Source organism: Triticum aestivum, chromosome 4A, assembly GCF_018294505.1.
Source record: "Triticum aestivum cultivar Chinese Spring chromosome 4A, IWGSC CS RefSeq v2.1, whole genome shotgun sequence".
Lineage (NCBI taxonomy): Eukaryota > Viridiplantae > Streptophyta > Magnoliopsida > Poales > Poaceae > Triticum > Triticum aestivum.
Window position 1 is genome coordinate 199,744,661 of NC_057803.1, and position 19,796 is coordinate 199,764,456.

The 19,796-nt window shown below is 43.3% G+C and overlaps 1 protein-coding gene across 4 annotated transcripts; it reads right to left on the reverse strand.

The window, feature by feature from the left end:
• Positions 1-5,690: 5,690 nt before the first annotated feature.
• Positions 5,691-16,311, reverse strand: LOC123085826 (titin homolog). Of its 4 annotated transcripts, none has more exons than XM_044507530.1 (12): positions 16,083-16,311; positions 13,505-15,306; positions 13,386-13,419; positions 9,213-9,289; positions 8,481-8,540; positions 8,281-8,391; positions 8,094-8,171; positions 7,857-7,937; positions 6,994-7,381; positions 6,589-6,698; positions 6,238-6,268; positions 5,691-6,164 (listed from the first exon to the last, which is right to left on the reverse strand). In XM_044507530.1, exons 2-12 carry the CDS (start codon positions 15,284-15,286, stop codon positions 6,004-6,006), a joined length of 2,913 nt encoding a protein of 970 aa, XP_044363465.1. In that variant the 5' UTR covers positions 15,287-15,306; positions 16,083-16,311; the 3' UTR covers positions 5,691-6,003. The 4 variants fall into 4 exon arrangements, 2 of the variants coding, with proteins under 2 accessions (XP_044363465.1, XP_044363466.1); XM_044507531.1 differs by having other exon boundaries at positions 15,892-16,120; XR_006439954.1 differs by having other exon boundaries at positions 6,062-6,164; positions 6,238-6,389; positions 6,478-6,698.
• Positions 16,312-19,796: the final 3,485 nt, after the last annotated feature.

The following is a 19,796-nucleotide window of genomic DNA, read 5'->3' on the forward strand; positions in this document are numbered from 1 at the left end:
GAATCAGACATGACTGCTCCCCTAGGCTTTCCTGACCCCATATTTGCTAGTCAGGTTCATAATTCAGGTGCAGAATTGCTTCCAAGAGTGGAACAAGCAGAGCATATCCTTAAGGATATCACAGTTGACAACATGAATAATGAGGAACAACTTATTGGAATAGAAGGTGCCAAGTGAAGAAAATATGCCCTAGAGGAAATAATAAAGTTGTTATTTATATTTCCTTATATCATGATAAATGTTTATTATGATGGCTAGAATTGTATTAACCGGAAACTTAGTACATGTGTGAATACATAGACAAACAGAGTGTCACTAGTATGCCTCTACTTGACTAGCTCGTTAATCAAAGATGGTTAAGTTTCCTAACCATAGACATGAGTTGTCATTTGATAAACAAGATCACATTATTAGAGAATGATGTGATTGACATGACCCATCCATTAGCTTAGCACTATGATCGTTCAGTTTATTGCTATTGCTTTCTTCATAACTTATACATGTTCCTATGACTATGAGATTATGTAACTCCCGAATACCGGAGGAACACTTTGCGTGCTATCAAACGTCACAATGTAACTGGGTCATTATAAAGATGCTCTACAGGTGTCTCCGATGGTGTTTGTTGAGTTGGCATAGATCGAGATTAGGATTTGTCACTCCGATTGTCGGAGAGGTATCTCTGGGCCCTCTCGGTAATGCACATCACTATAAGCCTTGCAAGCAATGTGACTAATGAGTTAGTTACGGGATGTTGCATTACAGAACGAGTAAAGAGACTTTCCGGTAACGAGATTAAACTAGGTATGATGATACGGACCATCGAATCTCGGGCAAGTAACATACCGATGACAAAGGGAACAACGTATGTTGTTATGCGGTTTGATCGATAAAGATCTTCGTAGAATATGTAGCAACCAATATGAGCATCCAGATTCCGCTATTGGTTATTGACCGAAGATGAGTCTCGGTCATGTCTACATAGTTCTCGAACCCGTAGGGTCTGCACGCTTAACGTTCGATGACGATATGTATTGTGAGTTATGTGATTTGATGTGCTGAAGGTTGTTTGAAGTCCCAGATGTGATCACGGATATGACGAGGAGTCTCCAAATGGTCGAGACATGAAGATTAATATATTGGAAGGTTATGTTTGGACACCGAAAAGGTCTTGGATAGGTTCGGGCATTTTTCGGAGTACCGGGGGATTACCGGAACCCCCCGGGGGGTTAATGGGCCTTCATGTGCTTTAGTGGAAGAGAGAGGAGGCGGCCAAGAGGAGGGGCACCTCCCCCCCAAGCCCAATCTGAATTGGGGAGGGGGCCGGCCCCCCTTTCCTTCTTCCCCTCTTCCCTTTCCTTTCCCCTCCTAGTTGGACTAGGAAAGGGGGGAACCTACTCCTAGTAGGAGTAGGATTCCCCCCTTGGGGCGTGCCCTATGAGGCCGACCGGCCCCCTCCTCCACTACTTTATATACGGGGGAGGGGCACCCCATAAAGACACAAGTTGATTTCTTAGCCGTGTGCGGTGCCCCCTCCACAGATTTCCACCTCGGTCATATTGTAGTAGTGCTTAGGCGAAGCCCTGCATCGGTAACTTCATCATTACCGTCAACACACGTCGTGCTGAAGAAACTCTCCCTCGGTCTCAGCTAGATCTAGAGTTCGAGGGACGTCACCGAGCTGAATGTGTGCAGATCGTGGAGGTGTCATGCATTCGCTACTTGATCGGTTGGATCGCGAAGATGTTTGACTACATCAACTACGTTACTCAATGCTTCCACTTTCGGTCTACGAGGGTACGTAGACACACTCTCCCTCTCTTTGCTATGCATCTCCTAGATAGATCTTGCGTGATCGTAGGAAATTTTTTGAAATACTCCGTTCCCCAACAATGGCATCTGAGCCAGGTCTATGCGTAGATGTTATATGCACGAGTAGAACACAAAGGAGTTGTGAGCGTGGGTATATACATATTGCTTGCCGTCACTAGTTGTTTCTTGATTCGACGGTATTGTTGGATGAAGCGGCCCGGACCGACATTACATGACCGCGTTCATGAGACTGGTTCTACCGACGTGCTTTGCACACAGGTGGCTGGCGGGTGTCAGTTTCTCCAACTTTAGTTTAATCGGATTCAATGAACAGGGTTCTTTCTGAAGATCAAAAAGCAATCACTATACCACGTTGTGGTTTTGATGCATAGGTAAGAACGGTTCTTGCTAGAAGCCCGTAGCAGCCACGTAAAACTTGCAACAACAAAGTAGAGGAATGTCTAACTTGTTTTTGCAGGGCATGTTGTGATGTGATATGGTCAAGACGTGATTATATAAATTGTTGTATGAGAGGATCATGTTTTGTAACATAGTTATCGGCAACTGGCAGGAGCCATATGGTTGTCGCTTTATTGTACAAAATGCAATCGCCATGTAATTGCTTTACTTTATCACTAAGCGGTAGAGATAGTCGTGGAAGCAATAGTTGGCGAGATGACAACGATGCTACAATGGAGATCAAGGTGTCAAGCTGGTGATGATGGTAATCATGACGGTGCTTTGGAGATGGAGATCAAAGGCACAAGATGATGATGGCCATATCATATCACTTATTTGATTGAATGTGATGTTTATCCTTTATGCATCTTATTTTGCTTAGTACGACGGTAGCATTATAAGATGATCTCTCACTAAATTTCAAGGTACAAGTGTTCTCCCTAAGTATGCACCATTGCTACAGTTCGTCGTGCCAAGACACCACGTGATGATCGGGTGTGATAAGCTCTGCGTTCACATACAACGGGTGCAAGCCAATTTTGCACACGTAGAATACTCGGGTTAAACTTGACGAGCCTAGCATATGCAGATATGGCCTCGGAACACTGAGACCGAAAGGTTGGGATGAATCATATAGTAGATATGATCAACATAGTGATGTTCACCATTGAAAACTACTCCATCTCACATGATGATCGGACATGGTTTAGTTGATATGGATCACGTGATCACTTAGATGATTAGAGGGATGTCTATCTAAGTGGGAGTTCTTAAGTAATATGATTAATTGAACTTTAATTTATCATGAACTTAGTACCTGGTAGTATTTTGCATGTCTATGTTGTTGTAGATAAATGACCCGTGTTGTTGTTCCGTTGAATTTTAATGCGTTCCTAGAGAAAGCTAAGTTGAAAGATGATGGTAGCAACTACACGGACTGGGTCCGTAACTTGAGGATTATGACTCTGCAGCAACACCATCTGAATTCAGGCCCATTTCTCTGTTGAACTGTACTCTCAAGATTATCACCAAATTGTTAGCAAACAGACTACAAAAGCACATCCTCAAAATGGTGCACAAGAACCAGTATGGCTTCCTTAATAATAGATGTATCCAAGATTGCCTAGTTTGGTCCTATGAGTATATCCAGCAATGTCATCAGAGCAAAAGAGAAATCATTCTGCTGAAATTTGAAAAAGCATTTGACATGCTTAACCATGATACCATTATTGAAGTATTGCAAGCAAAAGGCTTTGGTATCAAGTGGATACAATGGATCAAGATGATCTATGGTACCGGTTTCTCAGCTGTGCTACTTAATGGTGTGCCAAGGAAACAATTCTTATGCAAAAAAAGGATCAGATATGGAGACCCCTTATCCCCATTGATATTTGTGATTGCGGCAGATATACTCCAATCTGTCCTCAATGAAGCCCAGACTATCCAATTATCCAGTATGCTGATGATACCATCTTGGTGGCTAAGGCAGATGCCAGAGAACTGATGCACATTAAGAATCTCCTGCTGCATTATGCTGAGTACACAAGCCTAAAAGTTAATCACTCCAAGTCCATTATGATCTCTATCAACACTCCTGCACATAAAATGGCTGAGCTATCCAACCTTATTGGCTGCAAGATTGGCACTCTACCACACACTTATCTTGGGTTACCACTCTGTTTGCACAAACCCAGGGTAGAGGATTATGTTCTATGTTCAAACGAATAGAAAGCAGGTTGTTGAGTTGTTCCACTATGATGTCCACTGGTGATAAACTGACTGTTGAAATCGGTATTCACTAGTTTGCCTACCTTTGTTATGTGCACCTTGGAGATCCCAAAGACAGTGATCAAGCACATTAACACATACCTCATGAACTGTTTTTGGAGGAAATATGGTACCCAGGAAAGAGGGACTATCCATATATCATGGGATACAGTATGCAAGGCCAAAGAGCAGGGAGGATTGGGAGTCCTTGACTTACAAATCCACAACCAAGCACTGCTCATCAAATTCCTCCATAAATTCTTCAACAAGTCTGATATCCCATGGGTGAACATTATTTGGGAAACCCGCTACCAAGACAAATTGCCAAGTGACAACAAGGTAGGTTCTTTCTGGTGGAGGACAGTCCTGAAATATCTTCCTACCTTCAAACAACATGCATTATGTAAGGCGGGTCAAGGCAATACAATACTGTTTTGGTCTGATAAATGGCAAGATCTTCCCCTCAATGTCAAATACCCAGAGTTACACTCCTCTTCTACCCAACGGAATATATATTTGCAGACAGTACTAGAAATCAATGATATCGGTCTATTATTTCATAGGCCAATGTCTCAAGAAGCATTTGTGCAATACAATGCATTGCAAGAATTATTAAGCAGCAGAATGGTAACAACAGGTAATGACATCTGGTTTTATACATGGACAGCCCCTAAGTACTCCTCCATTAAGATGAACAAAGCCATCCAGGGGAACAACCAAGCTCACAATACATTCAGACTCCTTTGGAAAACAGCATGTCGTTTGAGACATAAAATCTTCTTTTGGCTACTACTGCATGACAAAATCAGCACCAGGAATATGCTCCAACGAAGAAGTATGTACCTAGAAGACTACAATTGTGCTCTGTGCTCTAAATCCATTGAGGAAACGGTGACACATCACTTCTAGGACTACCCATTTGCACAGATGTGTTGGCATTCCATTGCACTCAACAAACATAGAGGCATGTCGACCTATGATGAAATCCACTTATGCTTAGTTGCACTCCCCACAGAATTTGCTATGGACATGGTTGTCATGGGCTGCTGGAGCATTTGGATGAGCAGAAATGATAAGATCTTCAGAAGAGCCACACCAACTGTCGACACTTGGAATTTTTCTTTTGAAAGAAAGAATGAAAGGCACTGAATTAAGAGCAAAAGCAAACAAGGCAAACAAGGTCAACACATGGATACAGAATAACCTTTAAGTTGTCATGATGTTTCACAAAACAGGCATTGGCTGATTTTTTTTCCCTTGTCTTTTACCTTTCTTGTAATTGTACATATTTAATTAATAAAAATTTACCATAGAACAATTGTTCTACGGTCTTGGCCTCAAAAACAAAAAAGCCAAGCCATTACTGGCATCAGCATCTTGAACGGCCAATCGTAGGTGCATACACATTTACTCACGGGACTGCAACGTAGTCTTACTCCCGATCGTCGGAACATAAACCCCCAATTGTGTTGGCCCACATCAGAGAACTGCATTTTCTTTTTGAATTTTTTTCGTCACGTAATGCAGCACGTTTCCATCTGCTTATTTGTCCAGAAATTCAATCTGATATCCCCCCTCGCAACCTGCGTGACTGCCCCAGCGATGCTCAAACCGCTAGAGCTCCCACCGTTGTAATCCAATGCCGCAGGACAGAAATCCGAGTATGTCCATATTCTATTCAAACCTATTACCACACCATCCAACATGCTCTGCTACAACCATTCGAGTTTTGGAAAGCATATGCAAATCTACAGACAAATGTTAGCTAGAAGTGCCTCCCAGCACGGAGCTGCCTACAGGTTATGTTTTCGCATACACAAACAGGGCTAGGATTTTGGTGTTTGCAAACATAAGAACCATAATTAACATAGGACTGCCCAAGAGCCCACCAAGGCAAAAGTGAAGTAGGCATTAAGTACAAAATAATCAACACTGGGCGCTAATGCTATGGTGTTTCACAATGCTTCAGACGGCGACCTTTGCTCGATGTCGTGACTGTTTCATCTTGGCATCTACATTTTTGTCTTGATCATCGTCTTCCTGCTCCGATAACTTTGTCAGCTCTTCTTGAATCATAATTTTGATAGCTCCTTTTCTTGCGGTCAGATCAATCTTGTAATGGTCATCTATAAGACGTAATCTGTTAGGATGTCTGCTCCACAACTGCAATGACAACAAAAACATATCTGATAGACTTACCGAGCTTCTTAAGAATGTCGCTAAAAGTAGACTGCAAAATCAGATTCCAAAATACGTCAGTTCCCACATGAGAAATTTCCAAGTGAAAACAGAAGTGCAGTCAAAACAAAAGGGCAAGTAACCTTAGAGTAAGAGTAATACAAATGTACTCCCTCCGTCTCATAATGTAGGACGTTTTTTGACACTACAATAGTGTCAAAAAACGTCCTACATTATGGGACGGAGGGAGTAGAAATTAACCTCAGAATCTACTTCTGTACAAACACCAGCTATATTTACGAAACAATACTTATCATAGGGACAGAATCCAAACAATAAAATGGTGGGATCAATGATCAATGTGTAACCAACCGTGTTGAAGTCAACTTTTTTAAGGATTCCAATAATGGTCTTCTTCAACTCAGCCTTACTGGGCAGACCCCCTTCTGCTGATTCGCCTTTGCTCTTCATTGCCTCTTTACCTAGATAAAATATCATTAGATTTGCTGGACAATCTAACATCATATATGCTCTAACGGATATCATAAAATGGAAGAAACTAGTCCAATTATGCCATAAGCAATAACTGCATCAAGTACTGGAATGAGGGCCTTAGAAATCAGAAATGAATGGAGTATACAGGAATTGTCATCAAACAACCAGTTAATCCATACTCCACACGGATAACAAGAACTACACTCATAATTATTAGTACCAAACATAAAATAAAAGGGCACATATATGATACACAAGGTACTATGGAATAGATTGTACTACCTGATGACTTATTTTCTTCTATCACCTTTCCAGAGCTTGGAGTATGCTTTGATATGATGGGTTTCTTCTTCCTAGAGAAGACCTTTGCACTCTCATCAGGGCTCTCCTTTTCCTTGGAACCTTTGGATGGTGATGTTTTGCCCGCAGTCTTGCTTGCTGTCCTTGGCGGACTTGTCCTATGGGTGCTCCCAGCAGCAGCCTTCTTTTTACCTGCAGAATATTTTACTTCCGAGGACTTCCTATTTGCCTTATCTTCGGCAGAGTCATAGCCATCTTCCTGCTCATCATGAGATTCATCTGCATCTTCCTCGCTATCAGACTTCACATCTTCATCCGTATCATACTCCAGAGCTTGCTTTCGCCTTGGAGATATGTCGTCAGCAAATTTCTGAAGCAACAACGAAGAGTGAGAACAAGATTTTTATAATTGAAGAATGATGGTCATGTGGCTACATTAACTTGTCACGGGATAAACAGTTAAACACAAACTTCACTTGTATGTACATGTATATACTCAACACAGTATCAAGAAGATGTCATGCTGGTTGCATTGCAAAAGGCACTAAAAAATGTTGCAGATATTAATATTGCATATGCAAAAATTGCAGAAGGGGAGCCTTGGCGCAGTGATAAAGCTGTTGCCTTGTGACCATGAGGTTACGGTCATGGGGTTCGAGTCCTGGAAACAGCCTCTTGCAGAAATGTAGGGAAAAGGCTGCGTACTATAGACCCAAAGTGGTCAGACCCTTCCCCGGACCCTGCGCAAGCGGGAGCTACGTGCACCGGGCTGCCCTTTATATGCGAAAATTGCAACTGAAAATAATAGAGCCGACAGGTTCCATCTGACAAATCTGGCGCCATACCTTCTTAGACCTCTTGGGAGTGATATCCAAAGTCTTGCTCGAACTACCACCTCCTCTCTTGCGTTTCCTAGAATTTGACCCCTAAACAGTAGGAGAGAATGAAGCACACAGAGAAAAAAAATATAATAAATGGTTCAATTACCACACATTCTAATCCCAATCATAAAAACATCACAACAGCAAGGTACTGAGGTACAACTGCAAGATAGGTTGTAAGGTAACAATACTTGTTCTCACCTGGTCATCAGAGAGGCCAGAATCAGGCATAAGACGAGGTTCAGCAATGAAATCCAACAGCTTTGCAACGATATCTTCCTATATGAGTTATCCCAAACAATGTTAGATGCCACACTATATTCACCACGTTATTACACCGCGTCTGTCTTAACAAAAATACTGTTCTATAAACAGAACATTAAACCACCTTTCTGATGTTTGTTTTGGGAACCGGAATAGCAAGAAGCCAACAGAGATCCACCAGCATGTCTTTCATACACTTGTCAAGCTTCTCCTTTGCCTTGGCTCTCTGCTTTTCCTGCAGATAAATAGAACTCTTTAAAGATTAAACTATTTCCATCACCTACATATAATGGGAAATTCAAAATTCGGAGCAAAGCAGCTTACATCGCTCTCATGCCACACAAATCCAGAGAACTGAAGTATATGGCCTTTAAAATCGACAGTCTGGAACATTGAGAACATAAGCCACTAGCCAGGGTGAGTGAGTTGAAAAGAACTTCAGCATTTACATCAATCAATTATAACTTAAGAGTTACTGAACGGAACTAATAACAGTTGTGTTTTACTTGAATAAGAACCCAAACCAACTAGATGCCTTCTAAGATTTAACCACCAAAAATCATAGAAACAGAGGTAATCCATTTTGCAAATGGAAATTGAACTGATCGGTAAAAGTAGATTCCCAATGCACCACAACTTAGCCGTTGCTGTTTCAATATGGCATTTCGATAAGCCATGCAGTACACAGAAAGAAAATCGCTTGACTCGAGAACAGTGTATAAATTTGACAATTTTCCTACACTATTCCTCCTGCTACCTTTTGTTGCCAGATAACATATACAGCAGAGTCAAAGGACTACCTCAACAGACTGATAGTATTGGGTATACTCCTGTTTGGGGGGAATATAGGAGTATACACCTTCAGTCTAAAATTGGACAATGCATGTGCTCAAAACTTACCTAGAGGGACTAGTGCCTCTTGGGAAGTTCAGTGTGCAAAGTTACTTGAATAATTTTAGTCCAGCTGAACAGGAAGCAATTAAAACCCAAACGACAACAGAAAGTTTTCAATGCCAGTTATCGTAAAGGCAATATCATGATATTTAAGGTGTTTACCTTGCCTTTCCTCCCAAAAAGAACATTGTGAAGAAATTTAAGATCAGCAGGTTTCTTCCTCGTTAACCTCTGTGCCACTGTAAATAAGTTTCAAAAATCAAATCAGTGAGCGGACAATAGAAGTGCAATAGGAAAGGGAGAAAACCACACACATTACAGCATGACTGCAGGAGCTGAAACAGTAAAATTAAAGACAGCCACAATTGTCAGTTTTTTTATCGAAGACATAGACATGAAACATCAATGGAGCAATCAAAGTTATAACTGAGACCAATGTAGTTTATTATTGGTTAATTGTTGATAATACAACAAATCACCAGCGAGAAGAGCAGCTACTCATCATTAAGAGTTCAAGACACATTGATACTATCCCAGATGCCAATGAATTTCAGTCAGGCAAAACCAAAGGTTTGAATCAAATTGTTGTTGTTGGATCCCATTCAAATTACAGCAGAAGATCAGATATAATGGTATGCAGATACAAAAATCTAGCACTTGACTAAAGTTAATAAAAAAACTTGCTAGTCACTAGAGCCTTTTGGCCTCCTCTTACTACTGTTGGACACTCAATCAGGCCAGAGTACACAAGAAAGTTTGCATCTAATACAGTTCATTTATAACTGTGCTTCAGTAATGACTATAACAGTATAAATTTGATCATATTTTGCAGTCTATTTCCCATGGAAGCTATCCTCTCTTCTGCAATAGATTAGAATTCACTGGAGCAAAACTGTGCTATATTTGCAAGTCTAATTTAGGTAGATAATCCATGCATCACCTAATTTATTCACATAGCTTCTCACTTCTCAGTGGAAAATCAAGGATGGCACATCCACTAAGGTGGCGTTTGGTTCACGTTACCCTGCAGGGAAAACACTCGTTTGGTATGGTGGCAGGAAAGGATAGGAATAGTAAAGAATCTGGGAATATTCCCCTAAAAACTGGTTGAGCAGAGCCAAGAAAATATGCCGGATGACAGCAACCACCCACGGCCCACACTCCCCTTCCCTCACGTCCCACGCAAAACATTTTTCGCTCAGTCTCCATGCTCTTTGCCACGGCTGGTGTGGGCGGGAGGAGAATAAGCAGCGGCGGGCCTCACCCTCTCTTTTCTCTCTATCCCAGCACTCCCCCATGCCCCGTGCGTGCAAGGAGATAAACCAGAACTGGGAGCACAACTGAGCAGAGATGAACCACGCCGACAGTGCACAGATGAGGCTTCGCAACACTGTATCTTGCAAAGGCGGACACGGGCTCAGTTGACATGGTCACTATGCTCCAGATTGGGTTCCTGCTCCACCGCACCCCATGCTGGCAGCCAAGCAGCACACAAGCACTGCCACCACCAAGGTCTGCGGCTGGCACCTATTCACATGCTCCGATTCCCTTCTCAGCAATTCCTCTCTCTGATTTCTGGACGATTCCCTTTGACTTGCAGCCTGAAGGAGACATCCAATCTGTTGAATTCCTGGACGACTGCGTATACCTGTGTATGTATGCTTGAATGATTGCTACCTCTGTACACTAATGTAAGACGTTTTTGCAGTTAAGACGTTTTTGCAGTTCGAACTGCAAAAACGTCTTACATTAGTGTACAGCGGTAGTAGTAATCTACTTGTGTATATGTATACTATTGTGGATGTATTCCGTAAAAAAAATACTATTGGGGATGTACACCAAGACAAAGAATTGTGTAAACTTGCGTATGCATATACTATTGAATATATATGGATGATTCTGTTAAGGAGTATTAGTAATGGTCTAGGAGTCCTTATTAGTCTATGTTTAGTTTCCTTGCACCTCAAGTCATGTGTAATAATGTATGCCTCTTGGGCCTTCAATAAAGATAAGTTGCTTTCATAACATGATATTAGAGCCTAGGTTTAGGTCTCTGGACGCCGCAACTCATCCTTACGATCCACTATTTTTTTTCTCGATTGATCTGTTCTTCTCTGGATCGATCTCGTCTTCCACGGCACCACCACCCCCGCGATCCACCTGGCACGTTGACTGCTTGCCCAGCTGCTTCAGCGTGGGCACCTCGTGGGCCGCTACTCCTGGATCGATGGCGGCTGCCTCTCAGATCAGGACCATCGCCTGGTGTGCGCTCGGCTCGAAGCACCTCCAGGAAGGCTCCGCTCCACGTGCACGCCCGCCCGTACAGCTCCAGGAGCCTGTGTGTTGCTCTCTTGCAGCTAAAGGCTTCTTTCCGCACATGTCTGCGTGCCTGCAGCTGGATCTCATCTTGGTCAACGCTGCTGCTTCCTGTCGCCCGCATGTGCTTCTCCTGGCCTGCCTACTAGCTGCTGCCTTTCCGCCACGTACGTGGCCGCGTGCTAGCTTCTGCTAGGCTCCGATCTTGATTACAACAACAACAAAAAAATCAATGTCTTCTGCGTATACGATGTCTTTTCATCTTTGTCTCGTGTGTGCGCTTCTTAGCTTCTATCTTATTATATTTTCCGCTGCGTCCACCAAATCCGTTGATATTTTGTGTTTTCTTTATATCATCCGAGTCTACCAAAATTTTGTCCGACAGCCTTTTTCTGGCCATTGTCCTCTGTATAGGATTTCTGTGGCCTCTCTTTGCGTTGTTGATCTAAGCCCATTCTCTTGCCGCCGAGCTTCTTTCGCCGTCGGTTTTCATGGGCCATGATTCTTTAAGCAATGCTTCTTCTCTTGATGTGCCATCTTCTTTTGACAACCCATCTTCTCTTGATACTTATCTTGTATCTTCAAGTGATGTGGTGTCTTCCTCTGGTGTGCCATCTCTTCGTTATCCCCTTTGGCGACTCGACAGGTTTTGAAGACTCTTCATGCTACGACGACACTCTCAAGGCACGGATTTGGATTATCATTTTTTTTCTAGTATTACACTTCTTCAAATGCAATGCTATTGCATATGCTTTGCATTTGAGGGGGGGTGTTAAGGAGTATTAGTATTGGTCTAGGAGTCCTTATTAGTCTATGTTTAGTTTCCTTGCACCTCAAGTCATGTGTAATATATATATATATATATATATATATATATATATATATATATATATATATATATATGCCTCTTGGGCCTTCAATAAAGATAAGTTGCTTTCCTAACAGATTCATGGCCGTATTGTGTGAATGCTTGTTGTATATTTCATCATCAAGTTCATTTTTTTCTATTGCAGATGAACAAAAAGAAAGTAAGCTTTATATTATGCTGGGCTGTGATGTTAAAGTTCACTTTTTATTTTCAAAATTAATGTTGTTATCAAACATTCAAACTTTGCCATTCAAAAACTATTGTAGATGGACAACAAAAAGAACAGTCATTCAAAGAAAATGTTTTTTATCAAATGTTCAAACTTGACATACATATGTTGCTATAATTACTTGTAACAAGGATAATCTCACCGCCTCAACAATCATTCATCTCTTATCCTCTCAACCAAACACACAAATGACTATCCCTAACCACCTCTCATCCATTCAACCAAACAACAAAAGGTGGCTACCCCTAACCACGTGGTTTGGCATATACTCAACCAACTCAGGCTTGCCCTTAGAACCAAACGCCACCTAAGTTACTCAAAATAAGGATCTTACACGCACATATGCTAGTGATAGCAGACTAGTCTAGACTAGCAGCTTCAGAACTGAATACAAGGTTGTGAAAAGGTGTTGGCTTAAGCTCAGAGCATCTGTACACATTTGGACTAATAAATATAGATATAAATAAAGTTACAGTACAAACATGGCTACTAAGTACTAAACATATCAAAGGCATACACATAATGTAACGTATTGATTCAACTGGCAGATCAGGAACAAACTGATCATGATTCATGAGATAGACTCACAGGGAAAAGGATCTTAACTGGTACTCCCTCCGTCCGAAAATACTTGTCATCAAAATGGACAAAAAGGGATGTATCTAGAACTAAAATACATCTAGATACATCTCCTTTTATCCATTTTGATGACAAGTATTTCCGGACGGAGGGAGTACCTAAAAATTCACAACAGGCTTCTACCCAGATTCAGTAATACCATGCATCATTAGGACAAGTGTGCTCAGATTCAAGTGCTTGATGCAAGAACAACATAGCCTTAACCAAGAACTGATGTCTATTATACAGCCCCTAAAAATAAAGTAGGTAAAAAGTTAAAAGAAAGTGTGCCATAGGGCCATACCACTTGGTATATCCTTTAAAGGAGTGCCACGACCCTGCAATGAAGAGATTTACCAGAAATTATAGCACAGACAAAAGGAAAAACGTGAGATAAAGGAAATATGACTGCAAGCAATGAACCTTCTCAACTACGAAGCTCCTGTTTGGCTCCTTATCAATCACTTCAACCAACCTCTCTACTATTTTCCTCTCACGTTGAGGGCGATCAATACCATAAGGGCTGGGAGTGTACAGTAAACTTTTGGCTTCCCTGGATTTGGACCCATGTTGTTTCTTGTCCTGTCCCTGGCGTCTATCCCTAGAACTCCTTGCCCTCTTGTTCTTAGGTGTTTCCTCCTTATTCTCTTCCACATTCTTGTCTGCCTCGCTGGCCTCCTCTTCTGTTACCTTGCCATCTTTTCCTTCCTTGTTCGCACTTTCTTTTTCTAGCTTCTCTTCATTCTCGTTTGCCTTACCATCCCCTCCTTCCTCTTTCTTATCTGAAGAGCCCTTTTCTTCTACTTCCTCTTCCCCTTGACTATCATCATCACTCATTTCTTCAGCTGTATTTTCTTGCTGCCGAGCCGCTCCATTCTTTCCTTGCCCATTCAATTCATCATGCATCTCAGAACCACATTTTTCTGCATCTCTCGGTCCCTTCTTGACCTCTGTGTTCACATCCATTTCTTCCTTGTGCCCTTTGTCTTCGAGCTCTGCATCTCCTGGATTGGTCTCAGCCTCCGCCATTTTGACATCCACGCGTTCTGCTACATTAGAACTGTTATCTTCTTTTAGATCTGCATGCTTTACCGCACCCATTATGATATCCTGATGTTCTGCTTCCTTGGTGTTGTTATCTTCCTTTGCATCAGTATCCTCCACGGCACCCATTTTGACATCCTCATGTTCTGCTACCTTGGTGCCATAATCTTCCTTTGCATCTGCATCATCCACATCAACCATTTTGGCATCTTCATGTTCTGATGCATTGGCATATTCATCTTCCTTTGCATCTGCATTGTCTACAGTATTCATGTTGCCATCCTTGAACTCTTCAGCCTTGGCGCCAATGTCTTCATTTGCATCTGCATCCTCCACACCACCTGTTCTGTGATCCTTGTGTTCTGCTGCCACACCACCTGTTCTGTGATCATCGTGTTCTGCTGCCTTGGCTTTGTCATCTTCCTTTGCATCTGCATCCTCTACAATAACCATTTTGGAGTCCTTGTGTTCTGCTGACACGGCATCTTCCTTTGCAACTGTATATTCAATACCAGCCGCTTTGGAATCCTCGTGTTCTGCTGCCTTGGCTTTGTCATCTTCATTTGCATTTGCATCCTCTACAATAACCATTTTGGAGTCCTTGTATTCTACTGACTTGGTGTTGTCATCTTCCATTGCAACTACATCCTCGATACCAACCGTTTTGGAATCCTCGTGTTCTGCTGCCTTGGCGGCTTTGTCATCTTCCTTTGCATCTGCATCCTCTACAATAACCATTTTGGAGTCCTTGTGTTTTGCTGACTTGGTGTTGTCATCTTCCTTTGCAACTACATCCTCAATAGCAGCCGTTTTGGAATCCTCATGTTCTGCTGCATTGGCACCATTACCTTCCTTGGCATCCGCATTGTCACCCGATTTGACACCCTCTGTACCTGCCTGCTTCACAGCACCCACATCATCTTCCTTTGCATCTTCAGCCTCCTCCATCTTGGCATCATCATCGGATGAGCCCTTAGCGCCGTTTTCTGAGGCTTTATTATGTTGGTTGGCATTGGTATTCGCTGCTGCAACATCCTTGCTCTCGCCAGCCTCTTCCATCTTGGTATTATCCTTCTTATCAGAAGCAACAACTTCAGTGGATGTTCCTCCATTTGCCACAGCCTTCAACTCCATTACTGGTGCCAGGTCTGCCCCGGTCATCCAGGTGACCCTTATTCCAGCTGCAGAAAAATAGTTTGGCCAAGTGCATTAAGTTAAATAGGTAAGAAGCTGAAAGAGAATTAAACAACTGAGTGAAACATGTAATGATGTGAAGCTTGTGGCTTTCATCCAAAAGAAAGCAGGAAACATGTAAAATGAACAGCAGAAGTGTCTCCCCTCGTAAAAAAAAAACATAATGTAAGATTTGGTTGTCTCCATCCCACTGCGAAGAGTGCTACCACTAAAAAAGGCAACAGAAAGACAATGCTAGGAAAAAAATGACCTTGTGGCGACTAGGGATAAAACCCTAACCAGTAACTAGACAATTGGCCGGGGGTCATCCTCCTTTTCTAAAAAAAAAAGTAACTAGACAATTAGGTTCCACGACCCCGCCCCCAAAAAATCACATCTAATGATGCGGCAAAGTGGCCGCTGCAGATCGAAACACGAAATTCCATCGGTAAAACCGATGAACAGCAGGTACGCGGCGGCACCAAGCTAAGAACTCCACCCAAATCGAGCCTAATATCTGGGGGCGGGGCTCATAGCTGTGCGCAACCCAAAACCGCCCAAGCTCAACGAATCACACAGTCGTAAGCTGCAACCTGCCCAAGCAGACGAAGTGCTCCCCCGACCCCCGCCGAAGATCGAGCCGGAGCAAACCCTAGCAAGCCCCAAGCTCAGCCGCTGCTCCCGCAGCAGCAACGCATCGAACCTGGCCGGGAAATCCGACGTGAAGCAACAGTAATCTCCAACAACAAGCAGCGGAAAATTTCGGTGCTGCTGTCGGTGTTACCTAGAGGAGAGCGGTGATTCGTGCGGAAGAGTGTGGAGTCGCGTCGCGTCCCGCCCCCACGTCGCCTCCTGTTTCTGTCCTCCGACTCCTGGGAGAGAGAGAGTTTATTTTTCCTTTGTATTAAATGGTTGGACTAGTCGGGCTCGGAGCAGTGTGGTTTGTGCGCCGGACGGCCGGACCCCAAACCTGGAATCCAATGCACTTCTATAATTTCGGCACAGAGGTTTGGGATCGCGCGACTGATTGCAACTTTCGCCGGTGGCCTTGTGCGTGAGTGCCTCGCTCCCCGCGATCCCTGCACAGGCATGTTAGGGCATCTCCACCGTTCGGCCCATAAGGGCACGAAAAAGCGTCGCTTAGGGATGAGTCGGCGTTTTTTTGGCGTGGGAGCGAACATGTTCTCAGCCGCTGCCTCAGGTCGCCCTCAGACGCCCCACAGTTCGTCCAAATTTCGATAAATACGGCCAAATTAGAACAAATACGGTCAAATTTCGACGAAATTTAGGCGTTTTTATAGAAAAAAAAGGACGAAAAAAAACCTAAACTACGGCCGATGCTTCTCCTCCCTAACACGGCCGCTGCTCGATCCCTCGCCCCGGCGCGCTGCTTCGCTCGAGCGGCGGGTCGTTGCCGCCCTCGACGTGCGCAAGGACGTCGCTGAGCGTGCGGCCAGGGACGCCCCACCACAGGCGGCGGCCCTCGCTGTTCTTGCGGCCGCGCGGCATCGGTGCGTTGTTGGTGGAGACGAGCCGCTCCTTCTGCCGGCGTTCGAAATACGCTGCCCACACCGCGTGGTTGTCGGCGGCGTACTCCGGAAGCGCCCGCTCCGCGGCCGTCAGGGACGCCCGCGCACGCTCGATCTCGGCGTGGAAATAGGGTGTCTCGGGGACGGGCAGAGAGGGGACAGGGACCCCGCCGGCGCTGAGCCTCCACCGCGACGGAGCGCGTACGTCAAGCGACGCGGGGTAGTTGGCCTCGTGGAGGAGGTAGGCCTCCCGCTCATGCAGCGAGCGGCGGCCGAAATCGTTGGTCGCCGCCGCGTCGCCGGGGTACCTCGCGCTCATGGTTGCCGGGGAGGAGAGAGAGGGGCTCGAACGGCGGAGAGAGGGGAGAAAGTGCAGCGGCGAGGAGGGTGATAGAGGCAAAGGTGTCCCATCTTTCGATGAGATGGTGGCTATCGTTTTAGAGGAAGTCGACTTTGACGATCCGACTACGAACATGCGAGGACGTCGCGCCTTAGCAATCACTAAACCAACTCCGAGGGGTTATTGACCACGCCGGAGCACGATCAACCTGACCACGAGGGTCTGTTTCCTGCGAGCAAACGAAGAACAAGCAAGAAACTGAGATTGCAATCTGGATATTGCGAATATAAGATGAAAGCTTTATTGATCAAGGTGGGGTTCTGTGACGTCTTGGTCTGATCGTTGGACACAAACGAAGTACGCGAAGTTGCAGGTATGGCGAACTTTTAATCTAAACAAAACCCGAAGTCTAAACGACGCCCTAAGGGCTGTATATATGAAGGAAGAGGAGGGAATTTCGTGGCCCTTGGAAGAGGGGTCCAAAACCAACCATAACTCTTGTTTCCCCACACATACGGACTCTAAAAATAGGTTGTACTTAAGTACTTCAAAAATACATGGGCCTGACCCAATAATAAGGCGACGCAGCACCTAAAATAGCCTCTGAGCGAAATTTATGAAGTGGCATCTTGTATATTCGTCCAAGGCTTCATGCACTCCTTAGGGTGGCTTCAAAGTCCTGAAATCATCACGTGTAACTCCGTTCTGGATCCCCTTGCGCATGCCATCATCTCCACGCTTGAACTTGTTTCAAGGTTCATCTTTCTTGTCCAAGCTAGGCCCTTCATTTGTAAGCAAGACAAATGTATCCAATTTAGGCAGCATCATATTCTCGTGAACATTAGAATCGTTACCAAGAAACAAAAGTACCTGATAATTCAATTGGCGTGCGCGAGCTCTAGTAATTGGTCCAGTATGTATAGCAGCAGGGGCTGTGGGTGTAACAATGGTATTGATGTCCTCATCATCCTCCCCTTCTTGAAATGAAGTCGTCCTCGATGAAAGTTCATCGTCCTCACCCAAATAAGGCTTTAAATCTGCAATGTTAAAAGTGGGACTAACCCCAAAATCTGCACACAGCTCAAGTGTATATACATTATCATTTATTTTCTCTAACACCTTAAAAGGACCATCAGCACGTGGCATTAGCTTTGATTTGCGCAAAATAGGAAATCTATCCTTACGCAAATATAACTGAACAAGATCTTCAGGTGCAAACACAACATGTTTTCTACCCTTATCTCCAGCAAGTTTATATTTCGAATTCATATGCTCAATGTTTTCCTTAGTTAACTCATGCTTTTTAAAATCAATTCAGCACGTTCTTTAGCATCAAAATTAACCTTCTCCGAAGATGGAAAAGGCAACAAATTAATAGGTGCACGAGGTAGGAAACCATACACAATTTCAAAAGGGCACATCTTAGTAGTAGAATGCAATGAACGATTCTAAGAAAATTCAATATGAGGCAAGCATTCTTCCCACATTTTCTTGTTATTCTTCAAAATAGCCCTAAGCATAGTAGACAATGTTCTATTGACTACTTCAGTTTGTCCATCAGTTTGAGGGTGACAAGTAGTACTAAAAAGCAGTTTAGTCCCCAACTTAGCCCATAAACATCTCCAAAAGTGGCTAAGAAATTTAGTATCACGATCTGAAACAATAGTATTTGGCACACTATGCAAGCGAATAATTTCACGAAAGAACAAATCAGCAACATTAACAGCATCGTCGCTTTTATGACATGGTATAAAGTGTGCCATTTTCGAGAACTTATCCACGACAACAAATATGCTATCCCTCCACTTCTTTGTTCGAGGTAAACCTAAAACAAAGTCCATAGATATATCCACCCAAGGAACACTAGGTACAGGCAAAGGCATATATAAACCATGAGGATTGAGTCGTGACTTAGCTTTTTGACATGTAGTGCAGCGAACAACAAAACACTCAACATCCCGTCTCATATTTGGCCAAAAGAAATGTGTAGCAAGTATATCCTCCATCTTCTTGACGCCAAAGTGTCCCATTAATCCTCCTCCATGCGCCTCCTGCAACAACAAAAGACGAACAGAGCTAGCTGGAATGCATAGCTTGTTAGCACGAAACACAAATCCATCGTTAAGAACGAACTTGTTCCAAGTTCTCCCTTCCTTACAATTCTGCAATACATCTTTAAATTTAGCATCATGCACATATTGATCTTTGATGGTCTCCAAACCAAATATTTTAAAGTCAAGTTGTGAAAACATAGTATAACGACGAGACAATGCATCAGCAATAACATTTTCCTTACCCTTCTTGTGTTTAATGACATAAGGAAAAGTCTCAATGAATTCAACCCATTTAGCATGTCTACGGTTCAGTTTTGCTTGACTTTTAATGTGTTTCAAAGATTCATGATCAGAATGTATAACAAATTTCTTGGGCCATAAATAATGTTGCCATGTTTCTAAGGTCCGAACAAGAGCATATAATTCTTTGTCATAAGTAGAGTAGTTCAGACTAGGCCCACTCAATTTTTCATAAAAGTATGCAACAGGTTTGCCATCTTGTAATAACACACCTCCTAATCCAATTCCACTAGCATCATATTCAAGCTCAAAAGTCTTATTAAAATCAGGAAGCT